The sequence below is a fragment of the Gossypium hirsutum genome, chromosome A05, assembly GCF_007990345.1.
Source record: "Gossypium hirsutum isolate 1008001.06 chromosome A05, Gossypium_hirsutum_v2.1, whole genome shotgun sequence".
Taxonomy (NCBI): Eukaryota; Viridiplantae; Streptophyta; class Magnoliopsida; order Malvales; family Malvaceae; genus Gossypium; species Gossypium hirsutum.
The window spans coordinates 20,280,786-20,298,096 of NC_053428.1; the positions used below are offsets into that span (position 1 = coordinate 20,280,786).

The 17,311-nt window shown below is 34.8% G+C and overlaps 3 protein-coding genes across 4 annotated transcripts; all 3 read left to right on the forward strand.

Moving 5' to 3' along the window:
• The first annotated feature begins 2,149 nt into the window (after nucleotides 1-2,149).
• LOC107958109 (putative dihydroflavonol 4-reductase) lies at nucleotides 2,150-3,857 on the forward strand. Of its 2 annotated transcripts, none has more exons than XM_016893784.2 (5): nucleotides 2,150-2,477; nucleotides 2,565-2,693; nucleotides 2,782-2,946; nucleotides 3,029-3,334; nucleotides 3,457-3,857. In XM_016893784.2, exons 1-5 carry the CDS (start codon nucleotides 2,199-2,201, stop codon nucleotides 3,595-3,597), a joined length of 1,020 nt encoding a protein of 339 aa, XP_016749273.1. In that variant the 5' UTR covers nucleotides 2,150-2,198; the 3' UTR covers nucleotides 3,598-3,857. The 2 variants fall into 2 exon arrangements, with proteins under 2 accessions (XP_016749273.1, XP_016749272.1); XM_016893783.2 differs by having other exon boundaries at nucleotides 2,159-2,477; nucleotides 3,454-3,857.
• Nucleotides 3,858-8,004: 4,147 nt separating this feature from the next.
• On the forward strand, nucleotides 8,005-13,285 carry LOC107958110 (probable protein phosphatase 2C 12). The gene is made up of 10 exons (XM_016893785.2): nucleotides 8,005-8,276; nucleotides 8,645-8,939; nucleotides 9,249-9,420; nucleotides 10,066-10,219; nucleotides 10,303-10,366; nucleotides 10,834-10,941; nucleotides 11,392-11,517; nucleotides 11,945-12,180; nucleotides 12,398-12,600; nucleotides 12,698-13,285. Exons 2-10 carry the CDS (start codon nucleotides 8,742-8,744, stop codon nucleotides 12,721-12,723), a joined length of 1,287 nt encoding a protein of 428 aa, XP_016749274.1. The 5' UTR covers nucleotides 8,005-8,276; nucleotides 8,645-8,741; the 3' UTR covers nucleotides 12,724-13,285.
• A 1,876-nt stretch (nucleotides 13,286-15,161) lies between these two features.
• LOC107958111 (BRI1 kinase inhibitor 1) lies at nucleotides 15,162-16,503 on the forward strand. The gene has a single exon (XM_016893786.2). The coding sequence runs from the start codon at nucleotides 15,433-15,435 to the stop codon at nucleotides 16,378-16,380; it is 948 nt and encodes a 315-aa protein (XP_016749275.2). The 5' UTR covers nucleotides 15,162-15,432; the 3' UTR covers nucleotides 16,381-16,503.
• The last annotated feature ends 808 nt before the right edge of the window (nucleotides 16,504-17,311 follow it).

The following is a 17,311-nucleotide window of genomic DNA, read 5'->3' on the forward strand; positions in this document are numbered from 1 at the left end:
GTTTTCTTCACTATTCAGTATTACCATCACCAACAAAACTCTTCATAATGCTAATTATATATATATTATAATCTACGATAAAATTAGTTACACATTTAGGTTTAAGTTTACATATCACTAATATAAAAATATACATTATAATAAAATAGTTATATATGAGGTTACATATTATTAATAGTCTACCTTAATTATATAATGTTAATTGTATGTATTACAATCTACCTTTAAATAGTTATATATTTAAGATTTATGTTGCAAATCATTAATGAAAGAATGCACATTATAATATTATAATTGTATTAAAATATTATGCATTTATAATTTACTTATATATAACAATTGACATATTATATGTTATTAAATGTATATGTATATTATTTTTATAATATAGTATGTACTAAATAAAATTATGTCACGTTATAAAATAAATTCATATTATAATATTATTTTAATTATATAAACATTAATTAATTATTTGGTTAAAGTAGTTTAGTCGAGTTGATCAAATATAAAGGGGATAAACGCAAATTTAGAAATTCTAATGATCCAAGTTTATGAATACATATGATTTAAGATAAGCTATATGAGATTTTAGAGAATAAGATATCAAATAATATATATTTTTATTAAAAATTATTGTATTTAATTTTAGAAAATATTTTTATATATTGTTTATACATTTGTGAAAATTATAATCAATATTTAAAGCATAACTTTATATATAAGAGCCTTGACTTCAAACCTTGTTGGAAGTAAATATTTGGGGGTAAACTATAAAAATAGTCACTTTTGTTTGCCTCATGTTACATTTTAGTCATTTATGTTTGAAATGTTACGTTTTAGTCACTTATGTTATTATTTTGTTACGAAGTGATCACTCTTCCGTTAAGTTCTGTTATCTCCCTAACGGTAATCCTACATGGCAGTCCAACTAGGTATTACTGAATCTGCTAATACGTACTTCATCCGGATGAAGTATGTATTAGCAGATTCACTAATATGATTATATATATATTTATGCATGTATCACATTACAAAAACAAAATTTTAAACACTTATACCTAATAAAACATGTATGTCATTACAATAATAGTTATTTTCCAAATAACATATTGTTTTATAATTTTATTTCTTATTTAATATTTTAATTTAATTTTAATAATTCATACTTTATCCGGATGAAGTATGTATTAGCAGATTCAGTAATATCTAGTTGGACTGCTACGTAGGATTACTGTTAGAGAGATAATAGAACTTAACGGAAGAGTGATCACTTCGTAACAAAATAATAATATAAGTGACTAAAACGTAACATTTCAAACATAAGTAACTAAAATGTAACATGAGGCAAATAAAAGTGACTATTTTTATAGTTTACCTAATATTTAGATTCAGATAATGGATATATGAATGGGTGCATCTGCATCCGCATCTGTAATATTTGAATCTGCACAATTTAGATAAGATATATGCAAATATCCAAATTTGATAATCGGTAAGGATATGACAATTTCTTGTCCTTTCCCAAGTGATCGACACCACTCTGAATTTTGTGAAATTGAGGTTGATTGTGGTGATTTTGGAAAAAAACCATACATAAACCCAAATCGCTACCAACAATAGCGATGCCTTCTCCAAATAACCTACACCGCTCTATTTTATGTGAAATCAAGTTTGACGGTAGTGATTTGGGCACTAAACACCATATGTTAGCCCAAATCACTATCAATAGCACCGATTTGATGGCAGTCTCATAACAATGCCTTTATTTCATTATAATATTATTTAATTAAATAATTTGGATTTCATATTTTTCCTTTAGCTAGTCCATTTTCACTTCCTTATTATTTAAGTAAAATAATATTATTTTTATATCATCTTGTTGAAAATGTCAAATTTTAGTATTTTAAAGGTTAAAAGATTTTTTTAGTTTCTTTCAGTTTTAAAATTGAGCAAATTAGTTCTTTTAAAAAAAATTAGAGTAATTTAATTCCTGTTAAGATTAAATTTATCCTTAATTGCTCACTTTCAAAATTGATAGGATTAAATTGCTATAAATTTTTTGAGAAGGACCAATTTGCTTAATATCAAAATTAAGAGGGACTGGAGAGATTATTTCACCTATTTTAAAAGCTTATAAAAGGGTTGTATCAGAAAAGAATCGTTGTTGACATTTGACTTGAAAACCAGAAAAGAATATGAAGATACTGCTAACTGGCGCATCGGGTTATCTAGGTGGAAGGCTGTGCCACGCTCTGGTAAACCGCGGCTACACCGTCCGAGCCTTGGTCCGGCGCACCAGCGACCTCTCTGGCCTTCCTTCATCTTTACCCACCAATGGAGCTTCTCCGGAACTCGCGTACGGCGACGTCATCGACTACCCATCCCTCCTGGATGCCTGCTCCGACTGCGACATCATCTTCCACACCGCTGCCCTCGTCGAACCCTGGCTTCCAGATCACTCTAGATTCTTCTCCGTAAGCTCAATCGAATTTCACTTCCCACTTAATAACTCCTTTTTAACTTATGTACTGACATCTCGTCATCAAATTGTTCAATGAAAGGTCAACGTTGGTGGTCTGAAGAACCTGTTGCAAGCAGCTAAGGAGACGAAGACGATTAATAAGATCATTTACACGTCTTCGTTCTTCGCTGTTGGTCCTACCGATGGATATATCGCCGATGAGAATCAAGTAAAAAAGAAACAGTTAATCACCCAGATTAAAAGATTCAATAAGGGAAAGGCATTTTGTTACTGATTTTGTAAATACTGATTGGCAGATTCACCCGGAGAAAGTTTTCTGCACGGAGTACGAGAAATCAAAGGCCGCCGCTGATAAGGTTGCTTTGCAAGCTATAGCTGAGGGGATGCCAATTATTCCGGTTTATCCAGGTGTAATTTATGGCCCTGGCAAGCTTACCACAGGCAATGTTGTTGCTCAGTTAGTAAGAATTTCTTTCAATTTCTGTATATTTTGTTTTACAGCTTGCGTTAATACTAAGATTGAATCGTACTTTTTTTTTCTAGTTAATTGAGCGGTTTAATTGGCGATTACCTGGTTACATAGGCCGTGGAAATGATAAGTTTTCTTTTAGTCATGTTGATGATGTAGTAGAGGGCCATATTGCAGCCATGGAGAAGGGTGGAATAGGGGATAGATATTTACTTACGGGAGAAAATGTATCATTCATGCATGTTTTTGATATAGCTGCCATTATCACTGGAACTGCTAGGCCTAAATTCAACATTCCTTTAGGCTTGATTGAAGTTTATGGATGGATTTCTGTTCTTTTTGCCCGAATTACAGGAAAGCTTCCTCTCATTAGTCCCCCGGTATGATCTGCTCTATGGCTTCCATTCATCAATACACTTGCATTTAAACCTGTTCAAATCTGAAATGTTTCCTACAATCTTCTTAATATTTCACAAGAACCCTTTATTCCATTTTTTAGCAGACTGTGCATGTCTTAAGACATCAATGGGCTTATACTTGTGACAAGGCTAAAATGGAGTTGGATTATAGACCTAGAAGCTTGAAAGACGGGCTTGAAGAAATGCTCCCCTGGTTGAAGAGCTTGGGTGTGATAAAATACTAATTACTAATATGAATTATGAAGATGTACTAAACTTGATCTCATTCTTAAGGCCATTGAGAAGTATTCGCTTAAATGCTGAGAGGAACCTATGTTGTTTATTCTGTTTCATGCTTGTTCAACTCCTGTTTGTAGCTTTAGCTGGTGATGGCAGTAATAAGAAACTGGTTGGCTTGTTTCTTTGTGTTCAATGTTGATGAATAAGGATAACTGTTGTACAATGATTATGATTCAGGAATTCATAATGAAATACTTGAAGTTCATTTGTATCAAACACCAATTCAGTTTTGAAAATGAGTTTTCCAGTTCAACTCAGTGTTTATATTGTGTATTTATGCCACTATTTGATGGTTCTCAAATATGTTTAATCCAGTGAAACCAGATTATCATTTCAAGCTTGGGAATATAGTTTGGTGAAATAGTTTTTAATCACTTCGCCCTTCTGCCAGACAAAGGTGATCGTACGGGGAATGCTGCCGAAAACAAGAAAAGAATGGGAGCTGTCGATCTACCGCAGCTTTCTCAAACTCTTCTTCTCTTCGATCTCTCTGCATTTTCTTCACCAATTTTACACTTTGTACTAAGCTGAAGCTTACTGGTGAAGAACAATTGTTTAGGAGGTTGGGTCGTGTCGCTAACAAACCCCCCCCTGTTTACAATTAAGTGGGTGATTTTGTTGCTTCTGTTTAATGGTTCTAATTGAAGTTAAAAAAATGCTTTCAGCAAATGTAGGATATCTAACCATAAGAATTTGTCAAATGAAGTTGACTCTTCAATCTCATGTTACTGGTGGATTTTGGCTGGTTTGTTATCAATTTAATCCATGTTTATTTCCTCTATAAGTGATAACTAGATAGCAGGACTATAGATTTATAATGGTTCATGACTTCCATGTAAATGCATGTTTTTAGAAAAAAGTTTGGACTTTAAGCCCTCCTCTACTTGCAACTATTTGTGAACAAAATTGGATTTTGAAAACAGCAAGGGCCTTTTTTTTTCTTGTATAAAGAAGGCTGCAGGTTGGATGTTTGAAGCTTGAACTCTAGATTGCTAGATGTTAGTCTGTCAACTCTTAATTATATGAATTAAGTAAGACAAGTCCAGGTTAAGTAAACAAGTTTCGCTCACTTGTTTAGTTACTTATATGAAGAAGAAATGAGAGTACAAATAGTAATCTCAGTATTGTTAGAAAACAGAACAGAACAAAACTAAACAAAACAGCTTAGAGAACGTACATAGCCTAGAGGTATCAAGAATTGGTAGATTGTATTTGTCTGCTATTTTTCTCTTTCTCTTTTGTGAAGTACTTCCATGTCCAATGCTAGAATGGCGACATCCATTCTTGTGTAAAATTTTTCATTGAGTTATCAATTATGGCTTACAGAGTGTAAATTTCAATAATCTCATTGCTGATCCATTGTTTAAAACTGATCTCCGGCAAAGAATGTAATAAAAATCTTCTGTTAGTCCAGGAAATCATGCAGCATTGGTTGGAAACTAGAATGTAAGGGTAGCAGTCAGCTGATTAGGTTTGTGAAAACCACATAGGATTTTACATTAATCATTGCTGCTGTTGATAATATCTGCACGTTTTCACCAGGGAAAAAAATGTCTAGTTGGTTTTATAATTAGAATGATCAAGAGTTGAACTTCTCACATATGATTTAGGTTTCATATAAAGCTCCTCAAATGGTCTTAAATAAAGAAACAAGAAAGGACAGTGAAAAAGGAAGAGTAAAATATGGTTTGTTTAACAATTTGCATTTATAGTAATAAACTATCCCTTTCTGTTACCCCATACCATATCTATTTTTCTCTCTCAAGTCTCTTACACCCTACCTTGTAATCCTCCAAATATATAACAAACTTTAAAAAAATAATATATTCATATAAAATATAAATATATATCAATCATTCATTTTCAAATCTAAATAATATAACCCACAACATAAACAAGGACAGTATTTGTTCTATATTTGTAAGCCCACCTTCTGACTACGTGCTGCATGAACTTCTCTATGGAATTATTGCAGTGAGAAAAATCGAATATTAATATGTATGCATTGAAGTTTTTCAAGGCGTTATGCTCTTTTTTCTTTTGAAGTTTAGGTTTACATTATAGGTGTTACAAATATCCCGAACAAAGTGGCAAGCTGTAAGTTTAGGGAGCCATAGGAGCAAAAGTCAGTTTAGGTAATCATTTTCGATATATACCAATCCTGCTAAAGTTAGATAATCATTGATATTTCTTATTCTCTTCAACTTTTATTAATTCTATGCCTAGGTAATCAAGAAAAATTCAACAATTGTTATCAAAATAGCGTATATATGTGCAATAGAATATTGTCTTGGTAAAGACAACCCATTTTGGAATCCATATCTTTTTTTTTTCCTTGTAACTTGCAGAACGTGCAATTTGTTGTTTACTTTATTAATCTTGAGGCAATTGGGACCTACAATGAGACATTCATTCATCTTGTCCATCACTCTATTGACATTTCAAGTATAGCACATGGCTGCGTACTAATAATTCTAAGTGACGACACCCAAAAACTCTTATCAAGCTATATTTATCATTTTCATGCGCCTTAAACTGGCCTATTTCAAACTTTCCATTTTAGACATCCACTAATTAAGCTTGTTTAGCAAGAGATATACACAGTAGGTCATGTATGGATAAGGCTTGACAGACAAGTGATAGCTGGAGCTAGAGTGTCTGAGGTAGACTCCCCTCTTGTTTTTACATTGACTTCAATTCCCTCGCAAATTGATAACGTTACCAATTCTTGTATACCGGTTGAACTTCCATACATAAAATATATAAGATTTGAAATTCTTCTTTAAGACCATGTCTTCACATCGATGAGTACTCGGTGACACATCCTTAGTGCCTTTCTAATTCACCTTGATACCAATAAATATTTATATATACTAGTACCAGCAACAATCCTATTATTATTTCTTTATAGCTAATTAACATTGGATTCATTTGTTGAGTTTGACTTACTGTCCGCTGTTGTTTTATAATTTCCAATTTGCAGTTAAACAGGTTGAAAGGAGCAGCCATAATTTTGGGTTTAAAGGTTTGTCAAAGCATACCATGTGGTCGAGAAAATGCTGGACTCACTTAAACCTCAAGACCTGCAAAAGATGTATAGAAGCGCTATTGGTGCGGCCCCCTCATCAGATGTCACGTCAGTCCTGAGCCTTCTGTTCCAGCTTGCTATGTAAATAAATAAAACATGCCATTGCTCTGCTTGTCTTAATCTTAGCCTACCCACGACTGCAACTGCCAATCCAAGACGTCGTTGTTAATGTCACATTAGGTTGAGTTGAAGTTAGTGACTGACACAAGAGCTATTTTAAATAAATTGAGTTGGATCTATTTAACATAAGAAAATAAATTATACATGTAAAAGGGATGGGGACAAGGTTTGTCTAGGAAATAAATCGGACCTAATATGAACAGAAAAGTTGGAATCAACAAAATAATAGGATTCCTAACATTTTTTTTAATCCTTTTGACCTTAAATTTTTTTAAAAATTGATTTTGGATTTTAACCTTCATTTTTTTGTATTTTTTAACTTACTAAGTACGCGTTAACAGACATGTTGCTATATTAGTATAGTTAAAATTTTAACAAATTAATCAATTTTTTTCCAAAAAAATAATTTAAATTGATTTTAAACGATAAAAATTAAAAAGATAATAAAAAGTAATTAGGATCATAGTGATAAAAAAGATAAACATACGAGATGAAATTAGAAAAAGAAAAAAGAAAATGTAAGGGTGCATGTAGAGTTTGTTAGTGTTTTATATTAAGAAATTCTAACATAATTGAAGGTGGAATTATGGTATATTGATCTCTTTTAGATAGGTTTTTATAAAAATTGCATCATTAATATCAATTTATTAATATATGACTCTAATTTCTTTTATACATGGGTACTAAATAAATGAGGTTTTATAAAAATAGTATAGATATTTCTTTCCTTCTGCATCCTCCACCCGTTTCGCCGTTTTGTAAGGAGCTGCAAAATTGACATATTGACTTCGTCCCTTCGTGAAATCTACCTTAATACACCTACGCGTCGTTTTGTTTAACCGTCTGCCAACCCTCTCTAGCTCGGCGGCTTCTTTTAAAAACAGGAAACAAAAAAAAAAAAAAAAGGGAATGGGTAAACGTGTGGCCCACGAATATATCTCGTTGTGGGCCAAAGTCCAGAAAAATTATATTTTCTTATATATCTTTTGATTCTTATCCGACGGTTCAAAAATACCCCGCAGCCCGTGGCTAGGAGCATAAATTTAACACGACACAAAGCCTTAAAAACGGCTCCGTTTCAGCCACGTCAGATATTAGAAAAAATGGAAAAAAAAGGGGAAAATTAATCAAGAAGGAAAGCCGCTTCAATTCCGCATCGTTAAAGGGAGCGTTGTTCTTTTTTTTTCTCCTGCTGTTTTCATTTCTCTCTCTCGCTCGCTCGCTCGCTCCAAAGAGTTGGTTTTTTTCCAATCGACAAAGAATGGAAAATTTGAAGGACGCCGGGATCCGTGTTTCTCGGTCGCAGCGACGAATGCAATTCGCTACGTCTTCTTCATATTCTCTTCGCGCCTAATCTCCCTCCGTCCTCTGCTATCCACGGATTTCTCTTCATCTTCATTCCCTTCTCTTCACACTGTAATTTTATTTTTCCCTTTTATATATATTTTCCATCTTCTTATCTGCATTTCTCTTTTACGAATCGAGATTCCTTCTCTTTTTTTTTCTTTTGCGGATAACAGATTTATAGAATCTTTTTATAATGTGTTTTTTTTGTCTACATTGACTCTCTCTCTCTCTCTCTCTCTCTCTCTCGTTTTTGATGTAAAATCTGATCGTTTAAATTTTATGTTAATTATATTTTCTGTTGTTTTGTTGAAGATCTCGATTTTTATCCCATTCATTGCTGTGTGTATATGTAAAAGATGATCATTGATCGATTCATTTTTCTTTTGTTCCTTTGTGATGAGATTTGATCATTGAAGCCTTCATTGTGTGCCTTTCAGGCTTTTATAATGGAATTCATGGAGAATTAGAGGCATTGCATTAGGAGGACGACTTTTAGCTACTGGTGTGGTTTTTGGATTTGGAAATATTTTAACAATGTCCTCGAAAGGTGAACATCAAACAGTGCCGCTGTCGGTTTTACTAAAACGAGAATCGGAAAGCGAAAAGATCGAAAATCCAGAGATTTTACACGGACAAGCGAGCCAGAGCAAGAAAGGTGAAGACTTTACGTTGCTTAAAACTGAATGCCAAAGAGCAATGGGAGATGGCGTCGCCACATTCTCAGTTTTCGGGGTATGAATTTTCCGTCTCTTATACTAGCTATTTAAACGGTAACCGCATTCTAAATGCTGGAGCAAAATCGCCAAACTTTACCATAAAACCTTTTTATTTGCGTCACTAGTATATCAATGTTTAAAAGTTTTGGTTTGTTAGGTATTTTGGTGTTATAATCTGTACAATTTATTTTGTTCTGCGAAATCTTTTTGCTTTAGGAAATCCTTGGGAAGAAGCTTTTTAAAGTGATGCAGCCTCGATCTTCTTTATTTTTCTACTTTTTCTCTTTATATAGGTTGGCTTGCTAAATCCTTTCGTTTCTTATAGCTCTTTGACGGACACAACGGGTCTGCTGCTGCTATTTACACTAAAGAGAATCTCCTTAATAATGTCCTAAGTGCTATTCCTGCGGATCTTAATAGAGATGAATGGGTTGCTGCGCTGCCGAGGGCTCTGGTTGCAGGCTTTGTCAAAACAGATAAAGATTTTCAAGCGAAAGGTATGAGTTGTTTTCTTTGCGTAAACATATCCGAGTATATGTTTTATGGGATAACCTTTGGACAAAAAGGGTGTAGTTTGCCAGACAAAATTTTAATTTTATTAGATTTGTACACTTACTTCAGGAGTGGTTGATATTATCACGCAAATTATATCCTATTTCACTACTAACAATTTAATTTTCTCCCTATCATTTTATTATTATTTTTGGTGCTGCTTTATCATTAAGATTCTCCATGGAGAAGACTGTGTTTATATAGAGGAAGAGTTGCAGTTTGGAAGTTTTACTGATTACTTAGGATGTAATGGGGCGACTGTTTGGTTATGTGTGCTATATTATGTATGCTTGCTCTTGTATGAAAAAAAATGCAGAAAACAGATTTGTAGAAGTTTATTTATAGATCAGCTTGTCCCATATTTGTATGATCTTATTACAGTAGATCTTTAATTTATGACTATTTTCCCTCTACTTAGTTAAGATGATTTTACTTAAGTATGTAATTTCTTTCACCCATTGAGTGGGAGAAGAGCAACATGTTATCAAGCAGTTTTTCTTCCTTTTAATTTTTAAAATTTGGTTGATAGCTTCTTGTGTTTTCTCTTGCATGTTTAGTAATTTATATGCATTTTATGTTTTTCTTTCCAGCAAAAACATCGGGAACTACTGTGACCTTTGTGATAATAGATGGATGGGTTGTAACAGTTGCATCTGTTGGTGATTCCCGTTGTATATTTGAATCGGGTGAAAGTGGAATATATTACTTGTCAGCTGATCATAGGCTTGAATGCAATGAAGAGGAGTAAGTTATCAACATAGTGTTTACCGGATTTTAGAAGTTTCCCCTACATACCGATATCATAGTTTCTGTTTTCATCTTATTAGGAGGGAGCGGATCACTTCAAGTGGTGGTGAGGTTGGTCGGTTAAATACTGGTGGTGGTACACAGGTATCTCCTCTTCCATTACAATTATGCATCTTGATGTTTTTGAGTGTTGTAATAACAATCTTGCTAGATTCTTATCCATTTATTTCCATCAGTGAAACTTAACACCCTCAATATATAAATTCGGGTAAATGATTGTGCTAACAAATACTTGGAAATACAATGTAGAAGCTAGTTTCAGACTTCAGTTGGCTTCATTGAAAAATTGTACCAAAAGAACTTATGTGATAATTGATGTGAATTAGAGGATTCCTTAGTAAAACTGGCTAATTGTAGCTGTAACAAATGTAATTGGCAACATTTTTTCCCCATATCTGTCTCCTTTTGATGCAGGCTTAAAAACATGATATTGATATGCTGATAAATTGGTTCTTCATAGAGTATTTCAGTATCTGCGGTCAAGTACAAAACCTTATTTGATTAATTGTATGGATCGAAGTGGGCAACTTAATGGTAACATTGTTTTGTAGATTGGTCCTCTGAGATGTTGGCCCGGAGGCTTGTGTCTGTCACGTTCTATTGGTGATATGGATGTTGGGGAGTACATTGTTCCTGTTCCATATGTAAAACAAGTAAAGGTTTGTATTTATATTCTAACTGAATATCGTTTGATATCTGTAATTAGCCTGTCTGCAACTTTTATTTAACTTCTGTGCTTAAATAGTGTTTTCTGTACATTTCCTTTCAGAGCACCTTGTTAAATTAACTATTCCTTATGGATAAGGACCTTGTTATATACTTGGCTATAAATGGACATCATTGAACTTAGGACAAATATCTTCTCTGAACTCTTGATACCTTAAGCCTGAAGGACGTAGTTGAGCCATTAATTTCATATCGTCATGTGTTCTATACTCGCACATTGAAGTGCTTTGGCCTTCACTTTTTTTTTTTTTTACTTTTCATTCAAAAGGTGCTAGCTGTTTCACCATCCTAGCTCTCTAATACCGATCTCCTCAATTAGAAAATCTTCTCAATTGTTATTGTTATTAGTAGTTTATTTTTACCTACTTGTTTATTTTCTGCAGTTGTCTACAGCTGGTGGTCGGTTAATCATCTCTAGTGATGGTGTTTGGGATGTGTTATCCGCTGAAGTAGCTCTTGATTGCTGTCGAGGGATGTCACCAGATGCTGCAGCTGCACAGATTGTGAAAGTATGCTTCTCAATTACTTTTGTCTAAAAATTTGACTTGTCCAAGGGCTAAGCTTCCCATGCACCTTGGTAAACCTGACCTGATTTGGATTGGGCCATTTTAAAGCTTGGGCTTGGCCTGGGATTTTTTATTAATAAAATATTTTAAAATAATTTTAATTATAAATTTATTTTAAAAATGATAAACCAAAATCTTACTTGGGGCTTGATGGGTTGGGCTGGTCTTTGTGCAAGGATTTTAGTTGTCCATACAAGTCTAACCCATGCACACATCTAGTCTACATTATGCTCTTCAAATGTTGCTACCGGAAGCACTATTCCCACCTTTTTTTCTCTTTTGGCCAATTTGCTATGCCCTTCTGGCTTTGCGAAATGTTAGTGGCCGCTGCCTTTCTTCGTTGCTTCTGACTCCTTGGTCTGACAAACAGGAAGCTGTACATACAAAGGGTCTTCGAGATGATACAACCTGCATTGTTGTTGATATCTTACCACTAGAGAAGCCATCTGCTCCTTTGCCACCACCAAAGAAGGCTGTAAAAGGTAAGTTGAAGGCCATGTTTCGCAAGAAGCATTCTGAGGCATCTTCTCAGTCTGATAAAGAATACATGGAGCCAGATGTGGTGGAAGAACTATTTGAGGAGGGATCTGCTATGCTTTCAGAAAGGTTTGTGCTTTTGATAATAATTTATTCATGTAAACATGAAGTTTTTACTTCAAAGTGTCAGATTAACATCAGGCTTGCACATACTTCTATTCTTTCTATCAGCTTTGTGGGGCATAGCTTGTTATGAATGAGGAGACGAAAAAAGCTTGTTATGAATGAGGAGACGAAAAAGTAGTTTGTAGTTTTATCTTATTAGGAACCGTTCTGTTGAATGCAGGTTTGCTACAAAATATCCACTGTGCAACATGTTTAAGCTGTTCACATGTGCAGTCTGTCAATTAGAGATGAAACCTGGAGAGGGTATTTCAATTCATGCTGGGACATCTAATTCAGTAAAGTTGCGTCCATGGGATGGTCCTTTCCTTTGCTCCACTTGCCAGGAGAAGAAAGAAGCCATGGAAGGGAAAAGACCATCAGGAAGTAATAACAGAACTCTCCTATATCATCTCCCCCCTTTGCAAATTTATGGTACTAAAAAGATCCTTGAATATCCTTTTCTTGTTTTCTCTGTTTTCAGGTAGACATGGTAGTGACAGCGATTAGCTAGACCCCCCAAATTACTGCAGCATTTTATGGGCACTAACAATTGTTTCAGAGGTGGTCGTAAATGGGAAAGATATCACAATCATATACTATAGTAATTTCCTTCAATTTCTTATTGGGGGGGTCATGGAGCATTCTGGTCCACTTTCAACTGAGGGTTCATTTCCATCTATACTCACAAGCCAGAAGAACAAAGTTCAGATATGGGTTTAGATTTTTGTTTTCTGGGTTCCAAGTAAGAAGACTTGTGTTTAAGTCGAGTGAAAATGGAAAAAGAAAAAAAAAATTTAAAAAAAGAGACAAGATATGCTTCATAGGTTATTCCATTTTTCCGTCGATGTCCATGCCATTGTATACCAGTCGCTCCAATTCATAAAACTAACATTAAATGATAGTGGACTTGGAAGTGTAATGCTTATAATATATAGGGAATTTGTCAGAAGTTAGGAAAAGCTTTGCATGATTAGTTTGCTGAATGAAATTTGTTCATGGTGTTATTTGTTCCTTCCTTCGACAAGTGGGAAGTTAAATCTTTGGAATGGAAAATTTATCAATTCTATTATTTCTTAAGAAATGTAATGTAATGTAATGTAATGCAATGCATTGTATTATTTATTTATTTCAATATTATTTTCTACTGTTTTGATAAATTCATTTTAATCAGCTCTGCCTGTGGTTGGTTGATCTTTTAGCCGTAAATACACGTATGCTTAGTCTGTGTATATAGCTTTGATCTTTTATGATAACGATACCTAATAGCTGGATCCTGCCTTGTCTGAGGATAGATATGTTGAAAACTGGAATTGTTCGTGTATCCCAGTTGGGGCCAGCTTTGCTGTAGGGGCGAGTAGAAGAAAATGCTTGGCTGGAGGGTGTTTGGCTTTAGTCAACATACATGTGAAACTCGCTTTCAAGTTCCTTAGATGGGCAAGTTTCCTACATCTTCCCTCATTATTCACGGTATTAGAGATCAAAAACTAAATATAAGCAATGGAATTTTCTAACATGAGATATATAACATTTCTTAGAAGGTAGAGAGTGGGGGATTGTTGGGTTTTCTTGTCCTTAGTTAACTATTAGAGAAAGTGTGGAAGGTATTGAGTGGACAGAGGCAAAAGCAGAAAAAGAACCGACCCAAGGAATAAAGATAAAGGATCTTAATTATATGGGTTTTGAACGTGAAATATTTGTTTTATGCCCTGTTTTGTTCACACCCTTCCCTTCTTATCTTTATAGAAATCGAATAAGATTATTATTTTTTTGAGTGGCTCAAGTGGCAAAGATGAGTCTGTCAGTCCAAAATAATGCCTCCATGATTAAGATGTTGACCTTAACTAAATGAACAAAAATTCCCTCATGGGCTACTGATCTTGGAAGGACCATCTTTGTACACGTGCGTCTGGGTCTACAACCATCTCACCTAACTGTGGAAGTCTCTGCGTGTAATCGGACGCTTCAAACTAGCTGTCACGAGACCAAGCGCAGACATATCTGCACATGGTTTTCCTTTCTTCTTAAATTGACTGATGAATGAAAACTTTTGCCCCCAACAATGCCTGCTTTGCTTTGCAATTAAGCCTCAAGTCTTTCACCGTAGACTTAATGATCATCTAACATTTAATGGTGGGGTAGTCATCTCTGCACCTACAATTTAAACCATTTACATTTATACGGATCTAGGCCGTACTCTCTTTCTAAATTCTTAAAACAAATTAATTTAGTTTTCAACTGCATAACAAGTTTATTATGATGGCTTACGACGCTATTCGCATCTCTTTTTCAGTAAACCCAAAATAATAATGATCAAAATCAGCTAACAACTATTGAAAGTGGCATGTCAAATCGTATCCTTTCAAAGAGAAATTTTGTATAAATGCATATGAATCTTATTAAGAAAGGGAGGACAGAAGAATGTGTATGTTGAAGTTGAACCATGCAAGTATTAAATATGAACCCTCAGCTCAGACCTCTTGATGACATCATTTCCAAGTCAAGGTGACAGATGAGCGTTGTTGAAACCTCGTTTTACAAGCACAAAAAAAAAATATAGCAGAAAGAAATCTTAAGAAACATACTACTACTTTTTTTTTTCTCCCCAAGCTTAACTTGCGTGCAAAAAGAGAGGATAGGTTACTCCCGGTAAAAATGAAAGGATGATAGTGTCTTGTTATTATATTCAAATCTCAATTTTCTAAGATTCCTCTTGGAATGAATGCACATCTTTCTGTGTGTACTGTGTAGTCTCAAGATGATCCACTTTAAACATTTTTTCTTTTTGCCCTCGCCATTCTTATTGGCAGAACAACTCACATATAGAGAATAAAGTTTTTAAATTTTTTTTTTTACTTTGCCATACCATCTGCCTGTTGTGGGCAAATTTGGATGTTTGTGATCTAAATTTCTTTGTATCAGTTGTTGGATTTGACAAGGACCCACCAACCTTTTTTGATTCATAATCTGCTAATTGTATCATCTCATCTCCCTAGTGCACCAATGGCCACCTATTGAAGAATAATACATAAAAAAGTAACCAAAAATATGTCCCATTTATACACCTCTCTCTCTCTCCCCTCCCCCCATTGCCTCCTAATCTCCTTATCCCCCCCCCCTCTCTCTCACACACACACGAACAAACCATCCCAAGGGAGAAATAGTTCATTTCATTTCAGATACTGAACCAGATATCGTGGAGGTAGCTTAATTACAATAATGAATGGTTACCAGCAGCAAAAAACCACGGAGCAAGTCGTAGACAGAAAGCATGGAGAAGGCAAGTTAAAACAAGAACCAAAAGAAGGGTCAGCAGATAAGCAATCTCCTCCTGCTTCACCTCCTTCAGCAGCTTCCTCTCCTTCCCATGAATTCTCCTTCACTGTTGTCTCTCTCCACTCTTCGTCTAACAGTGTCCCTGGTAAAACCAAAACCCCACCTTCAATGGCCATCGATTTGTCTCCTGCAGATGACATTTTCTTTCATGGTCATTTGCTCCCTCTCCACCTCCTTTCCCACCTCCCAGTCTCTCCACGTTGCTCTACAAATTCATTGGATGGCTTCAACGGTCCCGTAACAGATGAACCAAAACCTGATAAACCCAACACAGGGTGCAAAAGCAAAAGCGACAGCAATATCAGAAGCAGCAACAAGAACCGTGGCAAAGTCGGGAATCGTCCTCAAAGCTACAACATCGAAGCCAACGGAAGGCCAAAGTCCAAGTCTTTCACGTTATTCGGGTTACCAAGGTGGCACCACAAAGGGCGTGGCGTTAGAGAAACAGAAGAGAAAGAGAAGCACAAGACAAAGATGAGATTCGATTTGAGACATGTTTTGAAGAGGTACGTGAGGATGGTTCGGCCATTGTTGTTCTTCAGAGGAAGGAGAGATAACTGGCATCTCCAGAGGCAATCTCACTCGTTTTCAGGCAATTTAAGTTGGAAGAACAAAGAGAAAGAGTTGAGATCAAGGAAAGGAAGAGGAGAGTATTATTCAGCTCCGGCTTCAATGAGGACATCGCCTACAAACAGTGGTCTTCTTGTTGCAACCACAGGTTTCCCTTCTTCAACCAGTGACAGCACCATGGAAGAGTTGCAGGCTGCAATTCAAGCTGCAATTGCTCATTGCAAGAATTCCATTCAAGGGGAAGACAAATTTAAATGCTAGGCATAATTTTGATTTTCTTCTGTTCATATGTTTATTCAACTTCTATCAATTTATATATATAGTTATATATTATCCTGTGTATAAAATGGTACAATATAAAGGAGTATGAGATGATTGCTTTAATGAATTTCTCCATCTTAAAATGAAATACTGGTTCTTTCATTGCCTTTTACCTTGCAGAGTATGTCACAGTTTGATGAAACAATTAACACAATTTCAACATCAAAAGATTTGAGGACTAAGAAATCAGTTCACATGATTCATTAGTTGCAGTAAATTAATACTTAAAGCTGTTAAATTCCAGTATGTTAAATATGAGATGCCATTTATAACGTATTTTATTTTCTTACTATTGTTTGTTTAGTAGAGTTTTGTTTTAATAATCCCTTGATGAACTCAAACAGTGTGATTAACCTCAGCACATATCAAAGGTCACAAAATTTTCAGTAAAAAGATTAACAAATCATCATCAAGCCTACCCCATTTTTTTTTTCATCTGGTCATTTTGCTTGAAAATTTTCTTTCTTTAGCATTTTCCCATGATTCAAACACTATAAGAGCCCACAGGAAAAAAGCAAAGTTAGAATCTACAGCAAGTAGGAGGGAAGTAAAGTTAAACAGAAGAGCACAGTAGCTTTTTTAAAATCTTCAGTCCCTACAAGAAAAAAGGCAATCAAAAGGGAACAAAAAACCATTTATGGTCGTAGATACCCTAAAAGATCAAGTGGTATCAATGGTGGGTCTCAAAAAAGAGCTTGGGACGCTCATGATGACTTGACAGCTTCAGAATTTCTCCAAAAGTACCAAGCACAACTAATTGCATATGCCTTCATCAGTGTTGGAAGCTAATTCATATCAAAGACATTGATTCATTTTGAGTGCCACAGATCTTAAGATCAAAAACCCATGATCATAATAATGAGGATGATGA